Source organism: Phodopus roborovskii, unplaced genomic scaffold (genome assembly GCF_943737965.1).
Source record: "Phodopus roborovskii unplaced genomic scaffold, PHOROB, whole genome shotgun sequence".
NCBI lineage: Eukaryota > Metazoa > Chordata > Mammalia > Rodentia > Cricetidae > Phodopus > Phodopus roborovskii.
This window is the reverse complement of record NW_026126418.1, coordinates 73,689,090-73,708,173: the sequence shown is the minus strand read 5'-3', so window position 1 is coordinate 73,708,173 and position 19,084 is coordinate 73,689,090. Positions and strand designations below refer to the sequence as shown.

The 19,084-nt window shown below is 50.1% G+C and overlaps 3 protein-coding genes across 4 annotated transcripts in view; 2 read left to right on the top strand and 1 right to left on the bottom strand.

The window, feature by feature from the left end:
• Positions 1-7,444, top strand: part of Stxbp1 (syntaxin binding protein 1) — a 58,499-nt gene extending 51,055 nt beyond the window's left edge. The window contains exons 19-20 of one of the 2 annotated variants that reach the window (XM_051185229.1): positions 224-349; positions 5,696-7,444. In XM_051185229.1, the coding sequence (XP_051041186.1) occupies positions 224-333 (110 nt within the window). In that variant the 3' untranslated portion in view covers positions 334-349; positions 5,696-7,444. The remainder of the gene's footprint in view (positions 1-223; positions 350-5,695) is intronic. The other variant, XM_051185230.1, reaches the window with a different exon arrangement.
• A 3,406-nt stretch (positions 7,445-10,850) lies between these two features.
• Cfap157 (cilia and flagella associated protein 157) lies at positions 10,851-17,203 on the top strand. The gene is made up of 9 exons (XM_051185248.1): positions 10,851-11,071; positions 13,303-13,574; positions 14,141-14,294; positions 14,627-14,894; positions 15,194-15,324; positions 15,524-15,674; positions 16,272-16,438; positions 16,552-16,744; positions 17,031-17,203. Exons 1-9 carry the CDS (start codon positions 10,899-10,901, stop codon positions 17,100-17,102), a joined length of 1,581 nt encoding a protein of 526 aa, XP_051041205.1. The 5' UTR covers positions 10,851-10,898; the 3' UTR covers positions 17,103-17,203.
• On the bottom strand, positions 17,002-19,038 carry Ptrh1 (peptidyl-tRNA hydrolase 1 homolog). The gene is made up of 5 exons (XM_051185246.1): positions 18,943-19,038; positions 18,231-18,450; positions 17,779-17,878; positions 17,567-17,612; positions 17,002-17,468 (listed from the first exon to the last, which is right to left on the bottom strand). Exons 1-5 carry the CDS (start codon positions 19,036-19,038, stop codon positions 17,286-17,288), a joined length of 645 nt encoding a protein of 214 aa, XP_051041203.1. The 3' UTR covers positions 17,002-17,285.
• Between the last annotated feature and the right edge of the window lie 46 nt (positions 19,039-19,084).

The following is a 19,084-nucleotide window of genomic DNA, read 5'->3' as shown; positions in this document are numbered from 1 at the left end:
GACAGAGAGCTGCCCATGTGGGTTCATGGAGGGGCTTCCCACAAACAGCCACCATTCACTATGTGGCCTCACGTGCTTCATGCATGCCTTGCTCTCCCTGCATGGGTGTGTGCATGCGCCTATGCATGCCTCGCCTCTCAGTGCCTCTCTGGCTGTGGGCGCTGGGGCCTCCGTTGGCATGTCCAGGGGTGCCTCTGTTCAGCTGGCCTCTATTCTCCCACAGGTTCTACTCACATTCTCACTCCCACCAAATTCCTCATGGACCTGAGACACCCCGACTTCAGGGAGTCCTCTAGGGTATCTTTTGAGGATCAGGCTCCAACAATGGAGTGAGAGCCAAAGAAACAAAGTAAAGGCGGCTTATTACAGAAAGAAACTCTTCCGCTCTGAAGGGCTTTCTTTGGTTTTCCTGTCACTCTTTCTTTTTCTCTTTTTTCTTTTCATTTCTTTGATTTTTCCTTTTCCAAGAAAATGCTTGCAGTTCTTAACGCCGATTGAAAATGTGTCCAGCCTTCATGCCCTGGGCTCCCCCTGCCCACTCACTCAAGCCCTGGGTGAATGCTGCACAATCAGACAGCGGCCAGCCACTGGGGTGAAAGCAAGTGACAGTAACTGTGTGAATGCTCCTCAAGGAGGATACCTGGGGTTGAGGGATGTCTGAGGCATGGTGCCCAAGCCTGCTGCCCAGGGTGAAATGCAGGCTCCCACGGGGCATGTGTGCTGGAGAGAGAGAGGCCAGGGAGATGCCCATAACGCCTAAGGGTGAGAAAGGAGTGACCGGGAGCAGTGGAGGGGACTCCAGGCCTGCAAGAGGCAGCGGGAAGGACACCTTTACTTAGGGCAGGTACTTTGAGGGCATCGGTGTGGAGGGATGGCCACCCTCCAGCTGCTTAGGCTTGGTGACACCACTGTTCTTACACTGTGCTCTTTACAGAATCTTCACTCTTGTCCTCTTTTATTCCAGTCTGGTGGTGCAGGCTGTATCCCCAGCTACTCAGCAGGCAGAGTGAGCTAAAGACCAGCCTGGGCAACTTAACAGGACTGTGTCTCAAAATAAACAGTAAAAAGAAGGCTGGAGACAAGGCTTAGTGGTTAAGGGCTCCTGCTGTTCTTACAGAGAACTCAGATTCTGTCCCTAGCATTCACAGGCACCGTGACTCCAGCCCTAGGAGATCTGATGTCTTTGACATTTGTGGGCGCCTGCATGTATGAACACATAACTCACACACTAATGCATAATTAAAATAAAATAGAACTTTTTTTTTTTTTTAAGTAAAAAGAGGGATGTAGCCTAGTGGTAGACTGTTTGCCTACCATGAGGGAGGCTTGGAAAAGAAGACAGAGAAGGAGGAAGAAATTGCTTTTATATTAGTGCCAGCTCTTTAAGAGTTGAACAGTCCCGCCTCTCTCTCACTGAGGCTTCTTGGTGTGATCTAGAGCCCTCAAATCCCTTCTTGACACTCCAAGCTTGTTTTGGGGAGAACCTTGTCTGTTTAGCATACCAGACTCTCCTCTTCTACACCCTCCTCATTCCTTCTACTTAGCCAACACACTTTTAAGTGTGTTGAGAACCTCCTGTGTTAGTAATTTCTCGGTGTTTATTCCTGTTTTGTCATGAGCTCTAAAAATGTCCTTTTACAGTAAATTGACATGTGACCCAGTAAGTCAGCAAGTTGGAGTGGCAGAAGCAAGAGCCAGGACTGGGTGGCCAAGTTGGTCCCTCACATTTCCTGGCCACAGAATAGAAAGCAGGGAGGCTGGGTCCATGTGCCAAGGGTCCCTTGACCGGTCCAATTCAGTGGGCCAGATGCAGGCCTCAAGCCACACCTCCATCCTTCTGGTGGATCTCAGGAGTGTGGCCCTTCTGAAGCAGAACTAGATACCACCAGAAGCTGGCTTGCTTAGCATGGGTTTCCTGTTAAAAGAAGAAACAGTAGGCTACTCCATTTGTGCCCACTTCTCTCAGTAGGGGGCGTTATCTCCAAGACAAAGGGGAGTTAGCGATGACACTGAACCTCTGTTCCATCCTCCTGTGCTCCCTTTTCTCTGGAAAATAGGTCAGTAGGAGATAAAGCAGCAGAGAGCTGTACTTCTGTTAGCCTAGCCTCAGGAGACTGAAGCAGTGTGTGTCTAAAAGCTAAATAAACAAGCAGGGTGTGGTGTCATACAACTTTAATCCTAGCACTTGGGAGGCAGAGGCAGGCAGACCTGTTAGAGTTTAAGGCCAACCTGACTTATGTGAGAGTTCAAGGATAGTCAGGGCTACAGACTGAGACCCTGTCTCAAAAATAAATAATATTTAAAGTATCTATGCATACAAGGAAACAGACAGAAGAAGCAATAGCAAGCTACAGAGCTCTAACTAACAGCAGAGAGGCCAGAGGCAAAGGAAACTTCCTGTCTCTCCTGCTGTAACCATCTGGGTGGACAGAGACAGGGACCCTTGGAGAGCCTTGATGCTGTAGCTTGATGTTGGAATCATCCTTTTGTAAATGTGTCTGTGTTCTTCCTCACTTGCCAAAAGCACCTTCTGATTGGTTTAATGTGGAGGAAATCAGACATGGTACTGAAGGGAGGTAATAAGTCATGTAGTAGAACATAGATTAATATAAATGGTTAATTTAAGTTGTAAGAGCTAGTTGGAAACAAGCCTAAGATAAGGTGAAGCTTTCATAATTAATAAAAAGTCTCCATGTCATAATTGAGGAGCTAGCAGTTAGGAGAAAGACTATTAGCTGCTTACACTTATGGAGACGAGGCCCCACCTTAAGGGAGAGTCCCCAGGAGACAGTGCCTTGCTTTGTCTTCCTAGTGTTCTCCTAAGGCAGCTGACCATTGAAGAACTCCAGTTCCACTAAGCCTTGTCTTAGTCCCCTCTAGCCATCCCTCCACATGCCCCATGAATGGATCATCCCCCCAAACCACCGGGGAGTGATGCCATCCCTCCAGACTGCCCATGAGTGACGTCTTCTGATTAGAATTTTACATTCTTACCTTGATGATCTAGGCCAGAAGTGCCAGTCACAAGAAGATGGCCAGGAAGACATCAAGACAAATGAGAGAGGGGCTGGCGAAGTGGCTTAGTGGTTAGGAGCCCTGGCTGCTCCTTCAGAGGATCCGAGTTCAGTTCCCAGCACCCTCACAGCAACTCAGAACGGTCTAAGTCTAGTCATGGAGGTCCAGTGCATTGAGCACCAGGGACAGATATGATCTAACACAACACCCACACACATAGAAATAATTTTAAAAAGAAAAACAGCCAGGTGGTGGTAGCACACGCCTTTTAATCCCAGCACTCTGGAGGTAGAGGCAGGTGGATCAATGTGAGTTCGAGGCCAGCCTTGTCTTCAAAGAGAGTTCCAGGACAGCCAGAGCTGTTACACAGAGAAATCCTGTCTCAAAAAGTGGGAGAGAGAGAGAGAGAGAGAGAGAGAGAGAGAGAGAGAGAGAGAGAGAGAGGAGAGAGAGAGAGGGAGAACTCTTAGCTAGATGAGAACTCTTTAGTGTACATGCCTTGTAGGTTTTGTGTGTGCTTATATTAGAGTACATCTTGCTGTGCTCTGGGTTGAGCTGTTGGTTCTGACTTACAAGCCTCTTTGTATGTCCCTCTGATAAGATGGCTCCTTTTAGCTTGTGGTACTGACATACACATTTAATCCCAGCATCTCTAAGTTTGAGGCCAGCCTGGTCTACAGGGCTAGTTCCAGGAGAGCCAGGGCTCCATAGACAAACTCTGACTCCAAAATAAATAAATAAATAAATAAATAAATAAATAAATAAATAAATAAATAAAAATAAAAGAGAGAGGAAGGTTGGTTTCTTTCCCAGGAAGCTCCAGGGAGCCCTTAATCAAGAGGACTATCACCTAGGCTTAGAGGCATGAGATGGTCATTTGACTGGACCTCAGCTTCATCTGTGGAGGCCACTGCTGGCATTTCATAATCACCAGACTAAAGGAGTTTCAGAGTTCATAAGTGGAAGGCCAACACAGCTAACCTCTTGGGGACCAGCATGAGATGAGCTGCAGAATGAGGCTCATGACTCATTTTGCCCACTTTGCAGTATTGGTGGCACCATGCGCCATCTGCAGTACTGAAATGTTCAGATTGCTGGGTGTCAGGAACTGGCTTTGGGTGACCTGGCCTATTGCTGAGTAAGGCCTCACGGGCTCTCCCAGATTCGGTCCTACACGTGTTCTTCTGTAAACACTAGCAATGTCCAATAGTTAGGAATGAGCTTGTATCGGAAAATTCTAGAGAGTAAGTTCCTGACATCTCTCTGACCTCCCTGAAGTTCTGAATGCACATGGAAGGATTGGGGAGGCACTTTGGAACAGGCCTCTGATCAGAGTGGCCTTCTAGTTTCCTGGACCAGTGTCCAGGATGGAGAACAGAGCATTCTCTGGCCAGTATGCTCCGTGCTGACTTTAGTAAACCTGAGGCCTCTCCTCACTGGATCCAGAGCTAGGCTGCATGGAATGGAGATCTGGAAGGTCTTCCTTCTGGCACTGGCTCCTGCTGCCTCAGGGCTCCTAGAAAGTCTGGCAAGCTCACAAAAGCTGGCATGCTTCATCAGAATTGGGGGGGGGGGGAGCATACAAAAATCTCAGGCACTCATGATAGCACATGCATTCTGCTTAAGGAGCTACAGTAACAAAACAGCCTTAAATTATAAGGCGCCCAGCGCAGGAGAACGCTTAGGACATAGCCAGGGTTGGACTTCCAAGCAGGCAGGGACAGGACATTGGGAGATGCCTCTCAGTGTTGCTTTTCTGCTGGTCCAGAATGACCAGGAAGCTTCCAGGTCACCAAGCAAGTGATGGTCAGAGGCACAGGCACCAAACTCCAATGCCTGCCCTTGGAATGGAGTCCAGAGGGTCTCAGCACCCCACTCCCAGCCTATTGCTTCCAGGTCCCCAGGGAGGCACATTTTCAAGAACGGATCTTTCGTTTAGTTCTCCTGTCCCACCAGGACCCTGCTTTGCACCCACTGCTGCGTGCATGCACGCCTCATGCTCACACCACCCGACCGTCACCTCCATTCTGTTTGATTAAGCCCATGTCCAAACCACTCAGCCCATGCATCATTTTAGTGCACCTACATCTCTATGAAAAGGCCTTCCTTCATTTTTAAATGTTTTTATTTTTATTTTTTTACCTTTGCTCTAGAAGTATATCTGATTCCATTAGCTTAAACTTTTGCAAGCATTTTTAATCTCTTACAATGCAGGTCTCCACAAGGTAAGGCCTCAGGTCCCTGCCCTTTCCCTCTTACACCTGAGGTCCCCTACTGTGCCAGCATCAACATGCTGGCTCCCAGACTTCAGTGGGTCCCCGTGCCCAAGAGGCACCATTCTCTCCGTATAGAGATGCCTACCAGCCTCTCACCTTAGCCACTGTCCCTTGCCATATTTGAAATGTCTCTTCCTGGCTTCACCTTGACTTCAAGAGATAATAAAGAAAGCACAGTTGCCACACCTGGCAGATGGCACAGGGCTCTAATTGAGCAGTGGTTCCTAGGTTCAGCCCAGGACCCAGCTGAGCCTAAATGCCTGTCTTATGACAGGGCCCAAGGGTTCCATCCCCACCCCCTCCCAGCTTCCACTGGACCCAGACAAGGGTTGGGGGATGGAGAATCGGAAAGAAGCCCCAGGCTGCAGTAGGTTGTGAACTCACTATCTTCTCTGCCTTCCCAGGGTCCACGCACATTCTCACCCCACAGAAACTGCTGGACACGCTGAAGAAGCTGAATAAAACAGATGAAGAAATAAGCAGTTAGAAACATAAGCTGCCCCTCCAAAACCCTGGCTCCCTTCCCACAGTGCTCTGCAGCTCCCCAGCGCCACACCTCGGTTACTCTGCTGCCTCCCCAGCCCTGCACGCCCTGGCCACCCTGAGTTCTTCTCCTGCGCGAAGACACCCTATCTTGTCCTTTGAAAAGCAAGAGAGTAACGTGTTGTTTTTTAAAGTATCTTCTGTACGTATCCCACAGGAAGTTGACGTGCAAGAGCCACACTGCAGAAACGCCAGAACTCTAGACAAGTGGACTTTCCTTATCTATGACCCTGTGACCTGTACATAGCCCTGTGCTGTGTGTGTGTGTGCACATTGCTTGAGACTGGAAAGGTAGATGTGTGTTTCTCAAGGCTTGTTTGGGTTCATTTCTGTTCTTGTTGGGAATTGTAAGGTCTGTCCCCCAGATATTCCACACTGAGGAAGTGATCTTTTTCTCTCCAGTCCCTGCTTACCGCCTAGTCTCATGCACAGAGGCTGGGAAGGGGCAGTGAGCAGACACCTCCAGAGGCCAGAGGACCTCTTGCAGCTGTGGGTGGGGGCTTAGGGTGGCCACAGGAAGCCAGTCTGGGTGCCAGCCAGTATTGTTGTCAGAGCCTGGCACTACTCCCGATCCGTGTCCACAGTGCTGTAACCTGATTTAAGTCCTCCCATCTAAACCGGCATGCCTAGCACCCTCAGTCCCTCAACAGAAGAGTTAGGCACAAGCAGCCACCTTCTTTCCACAGGCTTCACTTGAACAGGGTCATCCTTGATAGAGGCCAAGGGTCAGGAATGGACTGGAAGACATGGGTTTGGTTTTCTGGTCAAAGGGTGTTTGCTATATAGAAGGGTTGTAGGCCTGAGGAACGGGGACTCTGCTGATCTTGTCTGACTGCGAGCGACATCAGTCAGAGTTTAAGATACTTCATCGATCTTATTTTGTGTAATGTATAGTCATATGTCATATGGTTGTATGAGAAAAATGATCACTTTATTCTTTGTATTAAAACTGTTGCTGTATAAAACATAGCTAGCTATAAAGCAGAAAATTCAGAAGCAGATGCTGGAAGGATGGCCTCCATCCTCAGGACACAGCAGCTCTGAGCATACCACTCTGCTGCTGTAGTCGTGAAACAAAGGCAGTGGAAGTCACAAAAAACGTCCCGAGCCCAGCCCCTGCCCTTCCCTCCCGCAGACTTTGTGTGTATTACTGTGTCTTGTGCTGTCTTCGCAAATGTGGTGTATGCCTTTCGCCTCCCACAGGTGACCTGTGCCCTTCTCCCTCGCTGACTCTAGAGTCTCCCTCCTCTCATTAGTTCTTAGTCCTGCCCCCACCCTTCTCCCTCCAGTGAACTTTTTTCCTTAAGACCCAACCATAGTAGCACTGGTTGATTTCTTCTGTAGCGGCTTTTTTTGTCCCTTCCTTCTGGTCAAGCAATGCTCATGCTTCAGGACCTTGTTTGTCGAACATGTGGGGTTTCCTTTATGTTATTTATATAAATAATTTCTCAAAAGGATATTTAAAAAAAAAAAAAAGAATAGTCTGTCTTGAAACTTGTTAACTTGAAATTCTCAAATCTCAGTGTTTAAAGTATGGAAGCACAACCATGTACCACTCTGTACCCGTCCTGTACTGCAGCATTTGAGTCTAATAAAGACATCATCGCTCACTCATGGTGCCAGGCCCACTGCAGAGCTGGTTTTACTTTGGGAGCTACGGAGGCTGGCCACCCCACAGCTGCGCCTTGGGTCTGCTGGAGGCAGGGGATTGCAACTTGCATAGCATCACATCTGTACCTGTCTCCCATTTAGGGACAAAACTTGTCTCTAGCCTCAGGCAGCAGGAATGCTGCCTTAGTGGGCATGCTAGCACTTACCTTTAGTTCCAGCACTTAGGAGGCAGAGGCAGGAGGATCTCTTGAGTTCAGCTTGGAACATGAGTTCCAGGTCCAGCCAAGGCAACATATTGAGACACTGTCAAATGAATAAGTAAAAGTAAATAAGGACTTGCGTAGACATGCGGCCAGCTGCTTTTCAACTTGTTCTTTCTGGAATGCCTCAGAGGCTGCAGGCCCGTCCCTACTTGAGCATGTAGTTCTGGTGTGTTCAGGGCACTGAGATGTTGGTCCCTCATTTGATGTCACTGCCCCCCCCCAGCCCATGTGTAGAAGAGCTTCATCCAGTTGGAAGCTGGTGTGGCCTGTGACCTGGAGGAGTAGACACCAAGTCAATATTACTGCGAAGCCGAGGACTCACAGGGCACAGAGCTGCTGTGGGGCTCATTAAATCCCTCCTGCTGAGGTCTGGATATGGCTTATCACTGGACATTCATGTGCTGGGGAGCTTGGCTCTCAGTGTGGCAATCTTGGCAAAGATTAAGGGAAATGACTGGGTTATCAGGGTCCTGGGTTTCACCAGAGGGCTGTTCTATATAGTCAAGCCTGGCTTCTGCCTCAGCCTCCCACAGCAGACTCCTCAAGTGCTGCAGCCATCAGCCATGAAGTGCTAGGCCCCTGGACCTCCAGGAGCACCTGACTAAGCCAGGCCTAGGGGCACAGGCTCATCATTCTTGCTGTTTAAGAAGCTGAGACAGGAATTTTAATTCCAGGGCTGCAGAGCAAATTCAAGGTCAGCCTCAGTGAGACCCTGTTTCAAGACTCTAAGATAAGAACTTGAAAGTTGGGTCTGAAGCCAGACAGAGAACACTTACCTAACATGTGAAGCCTCAGACTTCATCCCAGCACCACAAAACACACTGAAAAGCAGCTAATAAGTGCAGTGTAGAGCACTTACTATGATCCCCAGCACCCACACACAGGGTGAGTCACAACCGCCTGAAACTCCAGGGATCTGACTCCCGTCTTCTGGCATCCGTGGAACTGCACACAGACATGCAGGCAAAACATCCATGTACACACACAATGTTGTTTATTTTTTAAATCAACTAGATAAACTTCTGTATACATTACCCGGGTCAGTAACAGAAAACAACACCTTCGCTGCATGGAGGACTGTTTCAATCCAAGGCTACTTTGCAGCTCTTCACATGTATCAAGCATTTTTGCCCAGGGTGGTGGTGGTAGGGGCTCACACTAGGCAACAACTGCCCACCTTGCTAAGGTACCAATGACAAACCAAAGTTTGATTCCATCAAAGGTCTCCTAGGGAACCAATGGGTTTATTAAGCCTACTACTTACAGAGCCTGAGTGAGGGGTACAATTGGGAATGTGAGGAAAGAAACCCAAAGACGTCTCACCAGAATTGAGGTAGATGACTCCTCGTGACTACATAGATGAAGCCCTTTGCCCATAGTCTTCCTCAGCCTATGTACATTAGCTCCTTCCTAAGACCCTAAGGCCATATGCAGGTAGGGCAAAATTGCATACAGCTGCTTGGGAGGGATGGATACACACGTGGGTCCAGTGACACACTGCCAGCTTCCCCTCCTTTGAGGGAAGGTCAACAGTCAACAAGCTCGGCTGAGATGACCCCAGCAAGCAGGCCCACTCACCAAGATGGTGGCAATTTGCACATCCCACCCAGCTCCATCAAGACTTGCCTTGTAGGCAGAGAGTAGTGAAGACAGTATCACAATCATGTCAGGCCTCTCCTAGGCATGTGCTTGGTGGTCCCTGTCACTTTACAGGTGAGGAGGCTGAAGCTTGGGGGGGTGGGGTTTGCAGGGTTTCACAATGCTCACTCCTGGAAGACTTCAGCCAGCCAGTGTGTCCTGTCACCAGAATGCCTGGAATAAGATCCAACACAGGAACTTGAATTCTACACCAAGTAACTGTTGAAGCAGTGTAAATAAATATGTCTATTCCTCCCCTCCCTGCCCACCCCAGGTCTCCTGTCCCTCACACAATGGGAATGGCCCTTTAGCCTCTCTGCTGTTTTGAGGGCTTTGTTCACATACTCTTTGATGTTTTATTATCATTGTGTGCATGTGGAGGTCAGAGAACAACTTCCAGGCACCAGTTCTCTCCTTCCACCATGGGTTTTGGGTATAGAACTCAGCTCATCAGGCTTGTGAGACAAAATTACTGGCTTGTGTTTTCTTATTTTGAGACAGACCCCCGCTTGCCCTTGACCTTGCATTCCTCCTGCCCCTATCCCCAAAAGAAGCTGAGATTACAGGTGTATATGGCCACGCTTGGCTACCCTCTTATTTTTGTTTTGTATTTCCAGACTTCCTTTAGCACAGGCTTTATGTTAGTTTGCTCCACCCTGATCCCACCAAACAGCAAAGAAGAACTGGGACCCTTGGGTCACTTCTCCAAAAACTGTAGAATATTGTCAGAGGGGAAGACACTGCAGCAGGCCAGAACATGGTAAAAGCCCAGGGTACTAGCCTAGTAACCCTTGGACCCAGCCATGATCTGTGGTCGCTCTCCTCGTCTTTCCAGGGCAGGGTTTCAGCAAAGGTGCCCCTCTGTGTGTAACTCCAGGCATTCACTCCATGGAGTCAGAATGCTTGGGGAGTAAAGAGCAGACACTGTGACTGGGGAGATGACCCAGTGCTGAAAGGATAGAGTGCCAAGGGGCCGGCTAGGGCATCTTCTGTCAGCTCGATACCTACTGTCCCCCATCCTAAGGCTGCATGCGCCTCCTCAACCCCAGGGGCTTTCCCTCCCTACCATGCTGCAGCCAAGAACGAAGCTACAGAAAGAATTTTGTCTGCAATGGACAGATAAGAAATCGCGAGACTCCAGCCTGTGGCTGGGACACAGAAGGAGTGACAGGATGGTGGCATCCTAGCCTGGGGGTGGGGCAGTGATTGTTTCTTCTGGTCCACTCGGCTGGACTTCCATCTTCTGATTAGCACAAACTCCCAAAATGATGGGTAGCGATTTCTAGGGTTCTTGATGATTGCAATTAATTTATACCACATCATTTATTCCCATTTGGGGGAAGGGACAGCCTTCCTGGAATCCAAATTTGTACCTAAGAGCCTGGCATCCTACTGTAAAAGGCTGGGCCCAGGCCAGACATAGGCTCCCTATCCAGAAAACAACTGTGGCCCTTTAATACCCAGCCTCAGTCTGTTGCTATGTATGGAAGCAACTTCCTTAGCAACCACCTGGCTTCTTAAAGGGGACTTGAAACTGTGGTTGCCATCAGCCATGGCTCCCAAAAAGAAGCTGAACAAAGGCAGCAAGGAGTTTGAGGGAAAGAAGAAGAAAGGGGGCAAGAAGGATACTAGTGCGACCTTGAAGTCCCCAGAGCCAACCATGGTGGAGGAGCTGAAGGAATTCTACCACAAACAGATCCAAGACCTGGAGGAACGGCTGGCCCGGTGGGTGGGCAGCAGGGATGCCAGGGTGCCAGGCCAGAAGCCCACACAGGCTTAGATTTAGAAGTGGGTTCTGGCTTCCTATGGGATGTTCAAGCCCTGTCCATTTCCTCAAGTAAACAGGTACCACCTGTAAGTGGTGAATGGATCTCCCCAGCCCTTCACAGCTCCCAGCTCATGGGGAGCATATGGCTAACTAGCATCTCAATCCCAGGTACCTCCCCCTCCACCCTCCCAAAGCAGAATGGGACTTTTTTGGTTGGTTGGTTTTTTTTGAGACAGGGTTTCTCTGTGTAGCCCTGGCTGTCCTGGAACTCACGCTGTAGACCAGGCTGGCCTGGAACTCAAAGATTCACCGGCCTCCGCCTCCCAAGCGCTGAGATTAAAGGGAAGTAAAGGCATATGCCACCACCAGGCTCAGAGAGTATCTTAACGCACTATTAATTTAATCAGTGGTCAAAATTAGAAATGGCTCCCCCTGGTGGCCAGGGATGTCACTCATTCCCTCTTTCCTTATGCCAAGACCCAATGTGTTTCTCTAGGCAGAGATTTACCTAAGTGTATTTACTTTTAGAGACAGGGTCTTACTCTGTAGCCCAGGATAGCCTGACTCATGTTAATCCTCCTGCTTCATCCTCCTAAGTGTTGAGATTACAAGTGTGAACCACTACAGCTCCCTAAATGGGAACTAAAAAAGGGAATTTCCTATATGAGGCATTCCCTCTTAGGGCTGGGTTTGTATGTGGCAAAGATCTCAGAGAACACTCAACCAGAGGCATTGCATTTGCTCATCATTTTTTTTCTACTTTAAAACTAGTTTTTAAGGCCAGTGAGCTGGCTCAGTGGCACTTGCCACTCATCCCCAGGACCCACATGGTAGAGGGAGAGCTAACTGCACCAGGCTACCCTGACCTCCATTTGTACACAATGGCCCACATGCATGCACATACAGTCAGTAAACCCTGTGTTAAAAATGTTTCTAAAGATAGTTTCTGACCTGGGGACAGTGGTGCACACCTACAGCCTCAGCACTTGGAAGGCAGAGGCAGGATTGTTCTAAATTCAAGGCCAGCTTGAAGGCTACCCCATAATTTCTAGTCCAGCCTGAGCTATCGGACAAGATCCTGTCTCAAAAGAACAAAATCTCTGGGCGGTGGGTGGTAGTCCATGCCTTTAATCCCAGCACCCAGGGTGGATAAAAGCAGGAGGATCTGAGTTCAAAGCCAGTCTGGTCCACAGAGCAAGTTCCAGGACAGCCAAAGCTAAACAGAGAAACCCTGTCTTTAAAAAAAAAAAAAAAAAAAAAAAAAAGCTAACTTGCCAACAGTTATAAAGGGGCCCAGCCCCAGAGCCCCACCCCCACTTACAGCTCAGCAGCTAATGCACCTGCCACTCAAATGTGAGGACTGGGATTTGATTCCCAGCGCCACAGAAATGGGTAGGCATGGTGCTCACCTGTAATCCCAGAGTCTGGAAGGCAGAGATAAAGGATCCCAGGGAGCAAACCATGGAGACCAGTGACTCCTGAGCTCTTGGCTCCAGTGGGAGGCTCTGCTTCAATATATAAGGTGGAGTCTCACTTTCCTTCTATAAAGTGTCAACCTCTGGCCTCCACACACATGTGAATATGCTTCTATGCATGAAGACAAGTCTATAATAAATATGTCAGCAAAATACAAGGCAGCCCTGTTCACATGTTTAATGATGCAGAAGACCACAGGTGGTGTTTATTCTGTGTGAACTCAGGAAGCCAGCCCTGTGTTGTCTCCCTGTTTTGTACCAGTCCCAGAGAAGTGCAGCCAGGATTACTGAAGCCCAGGAAGAGGCGCAAGCAGGGTGACAACCCTGGCCTCTCTGACTCCTGTGACAGGCTGCTTTTTCTCCTCATATAGGCACTCATATCCTGAGGTGCCTTGTACACAGAACTCATTCAAAAGACTTAAATACCTACAAATACAACTTTGCAAATGCTTTAATTCTCCCATTTGAAACCAGTAAACATAGTATTCTTAAAATTTACAAATGCCCCCCCACACACACACACAGACTTGACCATGGGTTGAGGTTAAGGCCTCCAGGCATGAGGCACATTAGTAAATGAGGCTGGATTCAGACAATGTGGAACTTCAAATGGCCCTTAAACAAAAGGAGGATCCTTTACATAAGGATCAGGTTCAGTGGTGCCCCATAACCAGGCCCGGCCTGGCCTGACCCTGCACTTCCACCCAACCCAGGTATCAGCGGAAGTGGGATGAGCTGGCTGTGCAAGAGAAGCTCTTCCGCCAGGAGTTCGAGCAGCTGGCCAACAACAAGAAAGAAATCGTGGCCTTCCTCAAGCGCACACTCAACCAGAGGGTGGATGAGATCACGGACCTTAATGACCAGCTGCAGAGCCTACAGCTGGCAAAAGAGATGGAGAAGGACGCTTTTGAGGCACAGCTGGCCCAAGTGCGCCATGAATTCCAGGAGACCAAGGACCAGCTTACCACAGAGAACATTGCCCTAGGTGAGGAGACAAGGGACCAGTCAGCACACCTGTGTGAATTTGCCACTGAAGGCTACAGGGCCCAAACCCACAGCTGTCCAGTGAGGCAAGGCCTCACCTGGGAATTGGGGATAACACACTACCTTGAGTAATAACAGCTGCATGCTACTTCAAACACTATCTGCCTTAATTGCCCATGCATTCCCTAGGCCAGAAATGGTCCCCCTTCCCCTGTTTGTAGATAGAGAAGTGCTTCAAATAGATGGAGGGTCTATGCCACTCATCTGGAAGGGGGCCCTGAGACTTGTCTGCCCAGATTCAGCTGCAGCTGTCACTGGCATGTGGGGAGGTATCTTAAGAGGGGCTGAGCAAGACTAGTATAGCAGAAGGGGTGGGAAGGCACTCCAGAGAGGCTGCCTACGTGCGGGGCCAGTTCTGGCATGGAAAGCCTAGTTCTGTTGGAGCGGAAAGCACATGTGTGGGGGGAGGTAGGCAGGAAGACAGAGGCAAGGTTGAGACCTCAGAGGGGTATCACTCATGGCCCTCAGAGGCAGCTCCTAACCAGCCTTGTGGCCCCTGATGGGCAGGGGGGAAGCTGGCTGCCTTGGAAGAATTCCGGCTGCAGAAAGAGGAGCTCACTGACAAGTACCTGATGCTGGAGGAGCAGCTGCAGAAGCAAGAGGGCGAATACAAGGACTATGTGTACAACCTGGAGAAGAAGTCTGTGCTGGACAAGGACAGGTGGGCAGGCGGGGACCTGCCACACCGCCTCCAGCTCTCACTTTCTAAATGGGGACCATGGACTCCCCAAGATTATCCCCAAAACCCTTATTGGGATTTACTAGGAAGGGTAAGAGTAAGCTCCCAGCCAGTTTCCTGGGCTAGCACTTAACACTCCATCCTTTTGTCACTTGATATTTTAATTCTGTTTATTTAATAAGAATGTGGATGGTTCAAATTTCAAAGGCCCACAGATCCTCTGAGGAAAAGCCTGGGTACTCTTAAATCCCCACCCAAAAAAAGGACTTATATTCATCTGTTTGACTTCCTTCCAATCCCTCCCTCCTGGTCAGGCTAAGGAAAGAGATCATCCAGCGTGTGAACCTGGTGGCTACTGAGTTCCGTAAGGTGGCCACTAACCAGATGTGGGAGACAACCAGGCGGGCCATCCTAGAGAACAACAACGTGACATTGCAGCTGTCCTGGGTGTCTCAGCAAGGTGTGCAACTGCTTCAGGAGAATGAGCAGCTCAAGGGCATCCAGAATAAACTGTACCAACAGGTGGAGCTTCTGGAGAACACCCAAGAGATCATGGCCAGAAACAACAGAGGCCATCAGAAGGTATGACCACCATGCCCTCCTCGTGTGCAATGAGAGTGGACCCTGTGCCAGAGCCAAGCCATGAGGTACTGGGGTGGGGGGTTGCAGTGAGGGCCCAGGCTTTCCTTGTGGGGATGCTGGCCCTAGACCTGGAGTCTGCTCTCAATCCCCCATACTGAGTGGATCCCACTGCCTAGCTGTGGGTGGTGCTGACCTGCCTGTATGTGGGAAGCCAGTCCTAGCTGTATCTCCAGGAGGGAGGTAGGCTGTAGTCCCACCGTAGGTCAGGCCTGCACATGGGCACCTGCCCACGGCTGCAGGTCATCCTCATGCTGACAGAGAAGTGCCGCCAGCAGAGGCAGGGCACAAAGGAGGCAGAGAAGCTGCGCCTCCTGCTGTCCAAACTGGAGCAGAACTTCCAGAAGCTGCAGAAGGACAACCAGACCCTGAGGTGAGCCTGAGTTGGGCAGAAGCAGGTAGACGCCTGCCAGGGAATTCCCTTGCCTATAGCCTCAGGGTTTGGTCTATCAGACAAGTTGAAGCCTGGATTTAGATGGGCTCCACAGAAAATGCAGGGCCTGGGGAAGAGGTGGTGCTGGCCAGAACCAAGAGATGGGGCAAGCTGTGGGCTTTATCTTGTCCTGGACCAGAAGTGAGAAAGACCTGCTGGAACAGCAGCTGAGCAAGCAGCAGGCAGAAGTGAACCGGCTACAAGAGGAGCTGACTGAGGAACAGAAGGTTCGGGACAGGCTGGAAACAGTCCTGGCCCAGGCCACCTCCCTCCTACAGGACGTTGTGCAAGTGAGCAAGTGGAAAGAGATACCATGAGGCCAGTGGACCCACAGGGTCGAGCTTAAGGGAGCCTCCTGGCCAGATTCAGACTCCTTTTCTGACTTTGGACCTAAAACATCCATTCAACAGTTGGGTTTGCTTTTTTATTTTTGCTTTGTTTTGTTTTTTGAGACAGGGTTTCTCTGTAGCTTTGGAGTCTGTCCTGGAACTAACTCTGTAGACTCAGATCTTGATCTCAGATCCACATGCCTCTGCTTCCTGAGTGTTGGGATTGAAGGTATGTGCCACCAAGGCCCAGCTAGGTTAGCTCTTTTAAAATGCATAATAAAACTGGTTTTTACTTGTTTTCTCCTTTAAGGTGCAAATTAAAACTGATTTAAAAAAAAAAAAAAAAAGTTGGGTCTGATCATACCAGCTACTGAGTAGGCTGGGGCAGAATTACAGAGACCTGACTGGGTCTACAGATTGAGTTCGAGGCCAGCCTAAGCAACTCAGCGTCTTAAAAATAACAAGGCGAAGTGTGACACTGCACACCTTTAATCCTAGCACTTGGAAGATGGCTATCTGGGCTATTGGTATTTACTCCATCTTACATCATACCAACAGATGAGAACAGATACAGAGGATGGTGACTTTGACTTAATGCTCCAACTGCAGCGCAAGGAGCTGCTCCAGCAATTGCTGGCTCTGCTCAGCTCAGCTATGGTTTCAAAACCACAGCTGGATGTGGCTTGCCACCTGGACCAGCAGCACCAGGGCCCACCCAAAGAGAGGTGAGCAGATAGCCCTGTGGGGGCCTCAGCAGATCCTAGCTCTCCAATCTCTCTCAGAACCTCAGCCTCCTCTTGTGATATCGGAGGTGATGACCCCGGATCCCTTCCCACAGCCGAACCAGTGCCCAGAAACCCAGGACAGCGGCAACTTCTCTGCTGCAGCAGCTTTCTGCCATCACAACCTATAAGCCAGGTGATCTAGGGCTGGTGCCTCGACGGGTCCATATCCCACCCAACCCCCAGGACCTCAGGTCTCTCTCATACGTCACTCGGATGGGCATCTGCCAGTTACAGAACACTAATGAGGTAGGAGTGCCGGGAATCCTGGGGACAGCAGGCTGACAGCTGGCCCTAATTTTTCCATGCTGTAGAGTTGAGTGGCTTTAAGGCTAGTGGGACCTCTCTGACCCACCCACCCTGTAAAATGGCCTAACAAAAACAGGCTAAGACATACATACCTCCTATGCTACCCTTGGGAGAGGGTTTGCTAGACCCTTTTATCCCCACACCATTGGTAAGGAATGGGTTATGGGGTTAGCCCCCTGCCTCAAGGAGGCTTCAGATTTCAAGCAAGCATCTTTTAATCTTGCAGATCAGCCCATCTGGTGCTCTCAAAAGATTCAGAAAGTTCAGCATTCCTAAACCTTTCCTACACCGTAAGTAGCACATGGAGACCAAGCCACAGCAGAAGAAATAGACTGTGGCCCTCCTTCAACCTGCAAGTAGCCTGGGGCAACCCAGAAGTTACATAAACAGTGGGTACCAAATGTGTCATGGCAGTTCTGTGGCTGTTTCTGGGCTTCAGGGCACCAGCACGCACTCAAACAGGTAGATATGTCCACTGGAGTCAGAGGCGCGAAGGTGGTTCCTGGCTTCGAACACGGATGTGGTCCAGAAGCAGGTCGGTGGCCTGATCCAGCAATGGGGATAGTAGCTCCTGCTCCTCAGGGGAGAAATAGCCCAGGACATGGGCAGCCACCATACTAGGGTTTGTGGGGCGCCCAATGCCTACCCGTAGCCTCGGCATTGCCTGTGGTGGTACCAGAGGAATGAGGGGGCCTTGGTGAGATACATTTGGGACCATGCTGGCCACCCCCACCCAGGGCAGGGCAGAAATGGGAAACTCACATTGGAGTTCAGACAGCTAATGCAGGAACGGACTCCATTGTGGCCCCTTGAAGGGATATGAGAAGCAGTTAGTGCTTCCTGAGGCAGGCCCCTCACTTCCCTTGCTCAGGGTTCCTTCAGAGCAGCCCAGCCTATAGTTAGGCTCAGCAACCCTACTCCACCCCAACAGAGGCCAGCATCCCTACCCCAACCTAAGCACATGCCAGCCTCACCTTGCACTGCCCCCCAGCTTCAGAGCCAGCTTTCCCAGGGGCTTGTCAAGTTCATCATGCACCAGATAGATCTCCTCCGCAGTCAGCCCAAACAGCTCCGCTGGCACAGGGAAACACCCTAGTTACCACCTATCTGCTCAGAGGGATCACAAGGACTCCCATATACAAACAGGCTCTCAGCCAAGCACTTGGAAGGCAGAGGCAGGCAGATTTCTGAGTTCAAGGACAGCCTGGTCTACAGACAGACTGAGATCCAGGACAGCCAGGATTGTTTCACAGAGAAATAGTGTCTCCAAAAAAAAAAAAAAAAAGAAAGAAAGAAAGAAAGAAAGAAAAAAAAAAACCAGGCTCCTCCCCAAGTCTACACTGTAGTAACTGGGGCTCACCAGGGACATGTCACAGTTGAAACCCCTCTCTGGTCCCTGTACTCTTTTATGAAGCCCACAACTCACCAGCTTGGGCCACACTGCGCCCATTGACGTTCATGAGGCGTCGTGGCCGGAGTAGTACCAGCTGGGCATCCCCAAGAGGGGCCAGGGCGAGGTCAGCATCGCAGCGAGGGTCACGAGCCCAGCTCTCCGCCACTCCCAGGCGCCGCGCTATTTGCCCCAGCACTGCCATACCCACGCTGTGCCGCGTGCCAGGCATTCCATGGTTCCCCAGGCCAGCCACCTGCAGGCAACACCACAGAAAACAGACCGGATAATATATCACATAGGATCCAAAACAGTGTTCAGGAAATGGAGAAGAACATCAAGGTCGGGAAGAAGCGCTTATGGGCCTGGGGACTCCAGGCGATCCCACAAAGCCAGGAGTGCTGCACTCTGGTGCGGGAGCAGAACTCCTAAGTTTGGAACCGGTCATCTACTTAACTAAGTAGAAAAATTAAAACTGACAAAGAGCCCGGCAAGATGGCTCAGAAGGTAAGGGCACTTGCTGTCCTAACCTAGGTTCGATCCTCGGGTCCCACATGGTAGGAGACAAACCAACTCCCAACTTGTCCTCTGACAGTCACACGGCACATGCACACACAAATGTCACCTAAAAATTTAACTATTAAAAAGGGGGTGGGGCTGACAAGGAGCTTGGGAGAGTTTACCCGGGAACAATGGCAGCATCGGAGCCCAGTCCCGAATCCCTGCGTAGTCACCATGCCCCACTCACCAGCCACCGCTTCCCGGGGAACCGGGCCTCCGAAATGCACTGCCTCAAGGCCCAACTCCGCCGCATCCTGGAGCGAAAAAGGCCGGACCACAACATGCTGCCCCAATTCACAGCCAGGACCCCGCCCCTTGACGTCAGGGAG

Excerpts from the sequence above, each read along its gene's own strand:
- Cfap157 (XM_051185248.1), top strand. The coding sequence starts at position 10,899 with ATGGCTCCCAAAAAGAAGCTGAACAAAGGCAGCAAGGAGTTTGAGGGA. Across the intron at positions 14,295-14,626 it reads TCTGTGCTGGACAAGGACAG|GCTAAGGAAAGAGATCATCC; the intron begins GTGGGCAGGCGG and ends CCTCCTGGTCAG. Across the intron at positions 14,895-15,193 it reads ACAACAGAGGCCATCAGAAG|GTCATCCTCATGCTGACAGA; the intron begins GTATGACCACCA and ends CCACGGCTGCAG.
- Ptrh1 (XM_051185246.1), bottom strand. The coding sequence starts at position 19,038 with ATGTTGTGGTCCGGCCTTTTTCGCTCCAGGATGCGGCGGAGTTGGGCC. Across the intron at positions 17,613-17,778 it reads AAGCTGGGGGGCAGTGCAAG|GGGCCACAATGGAGTCCGTT; the intron begins GTGAGGCTGGCA and ends TATCCCTTCAAG. Across the intron at positions 17,469-17,566 it reads TTAGCTGTCTGAACTCCAAT|GCAATGCCGAGGCTACGGGT; the intron begins GTGAGTTTCCCA and ends GTACCACCACAG.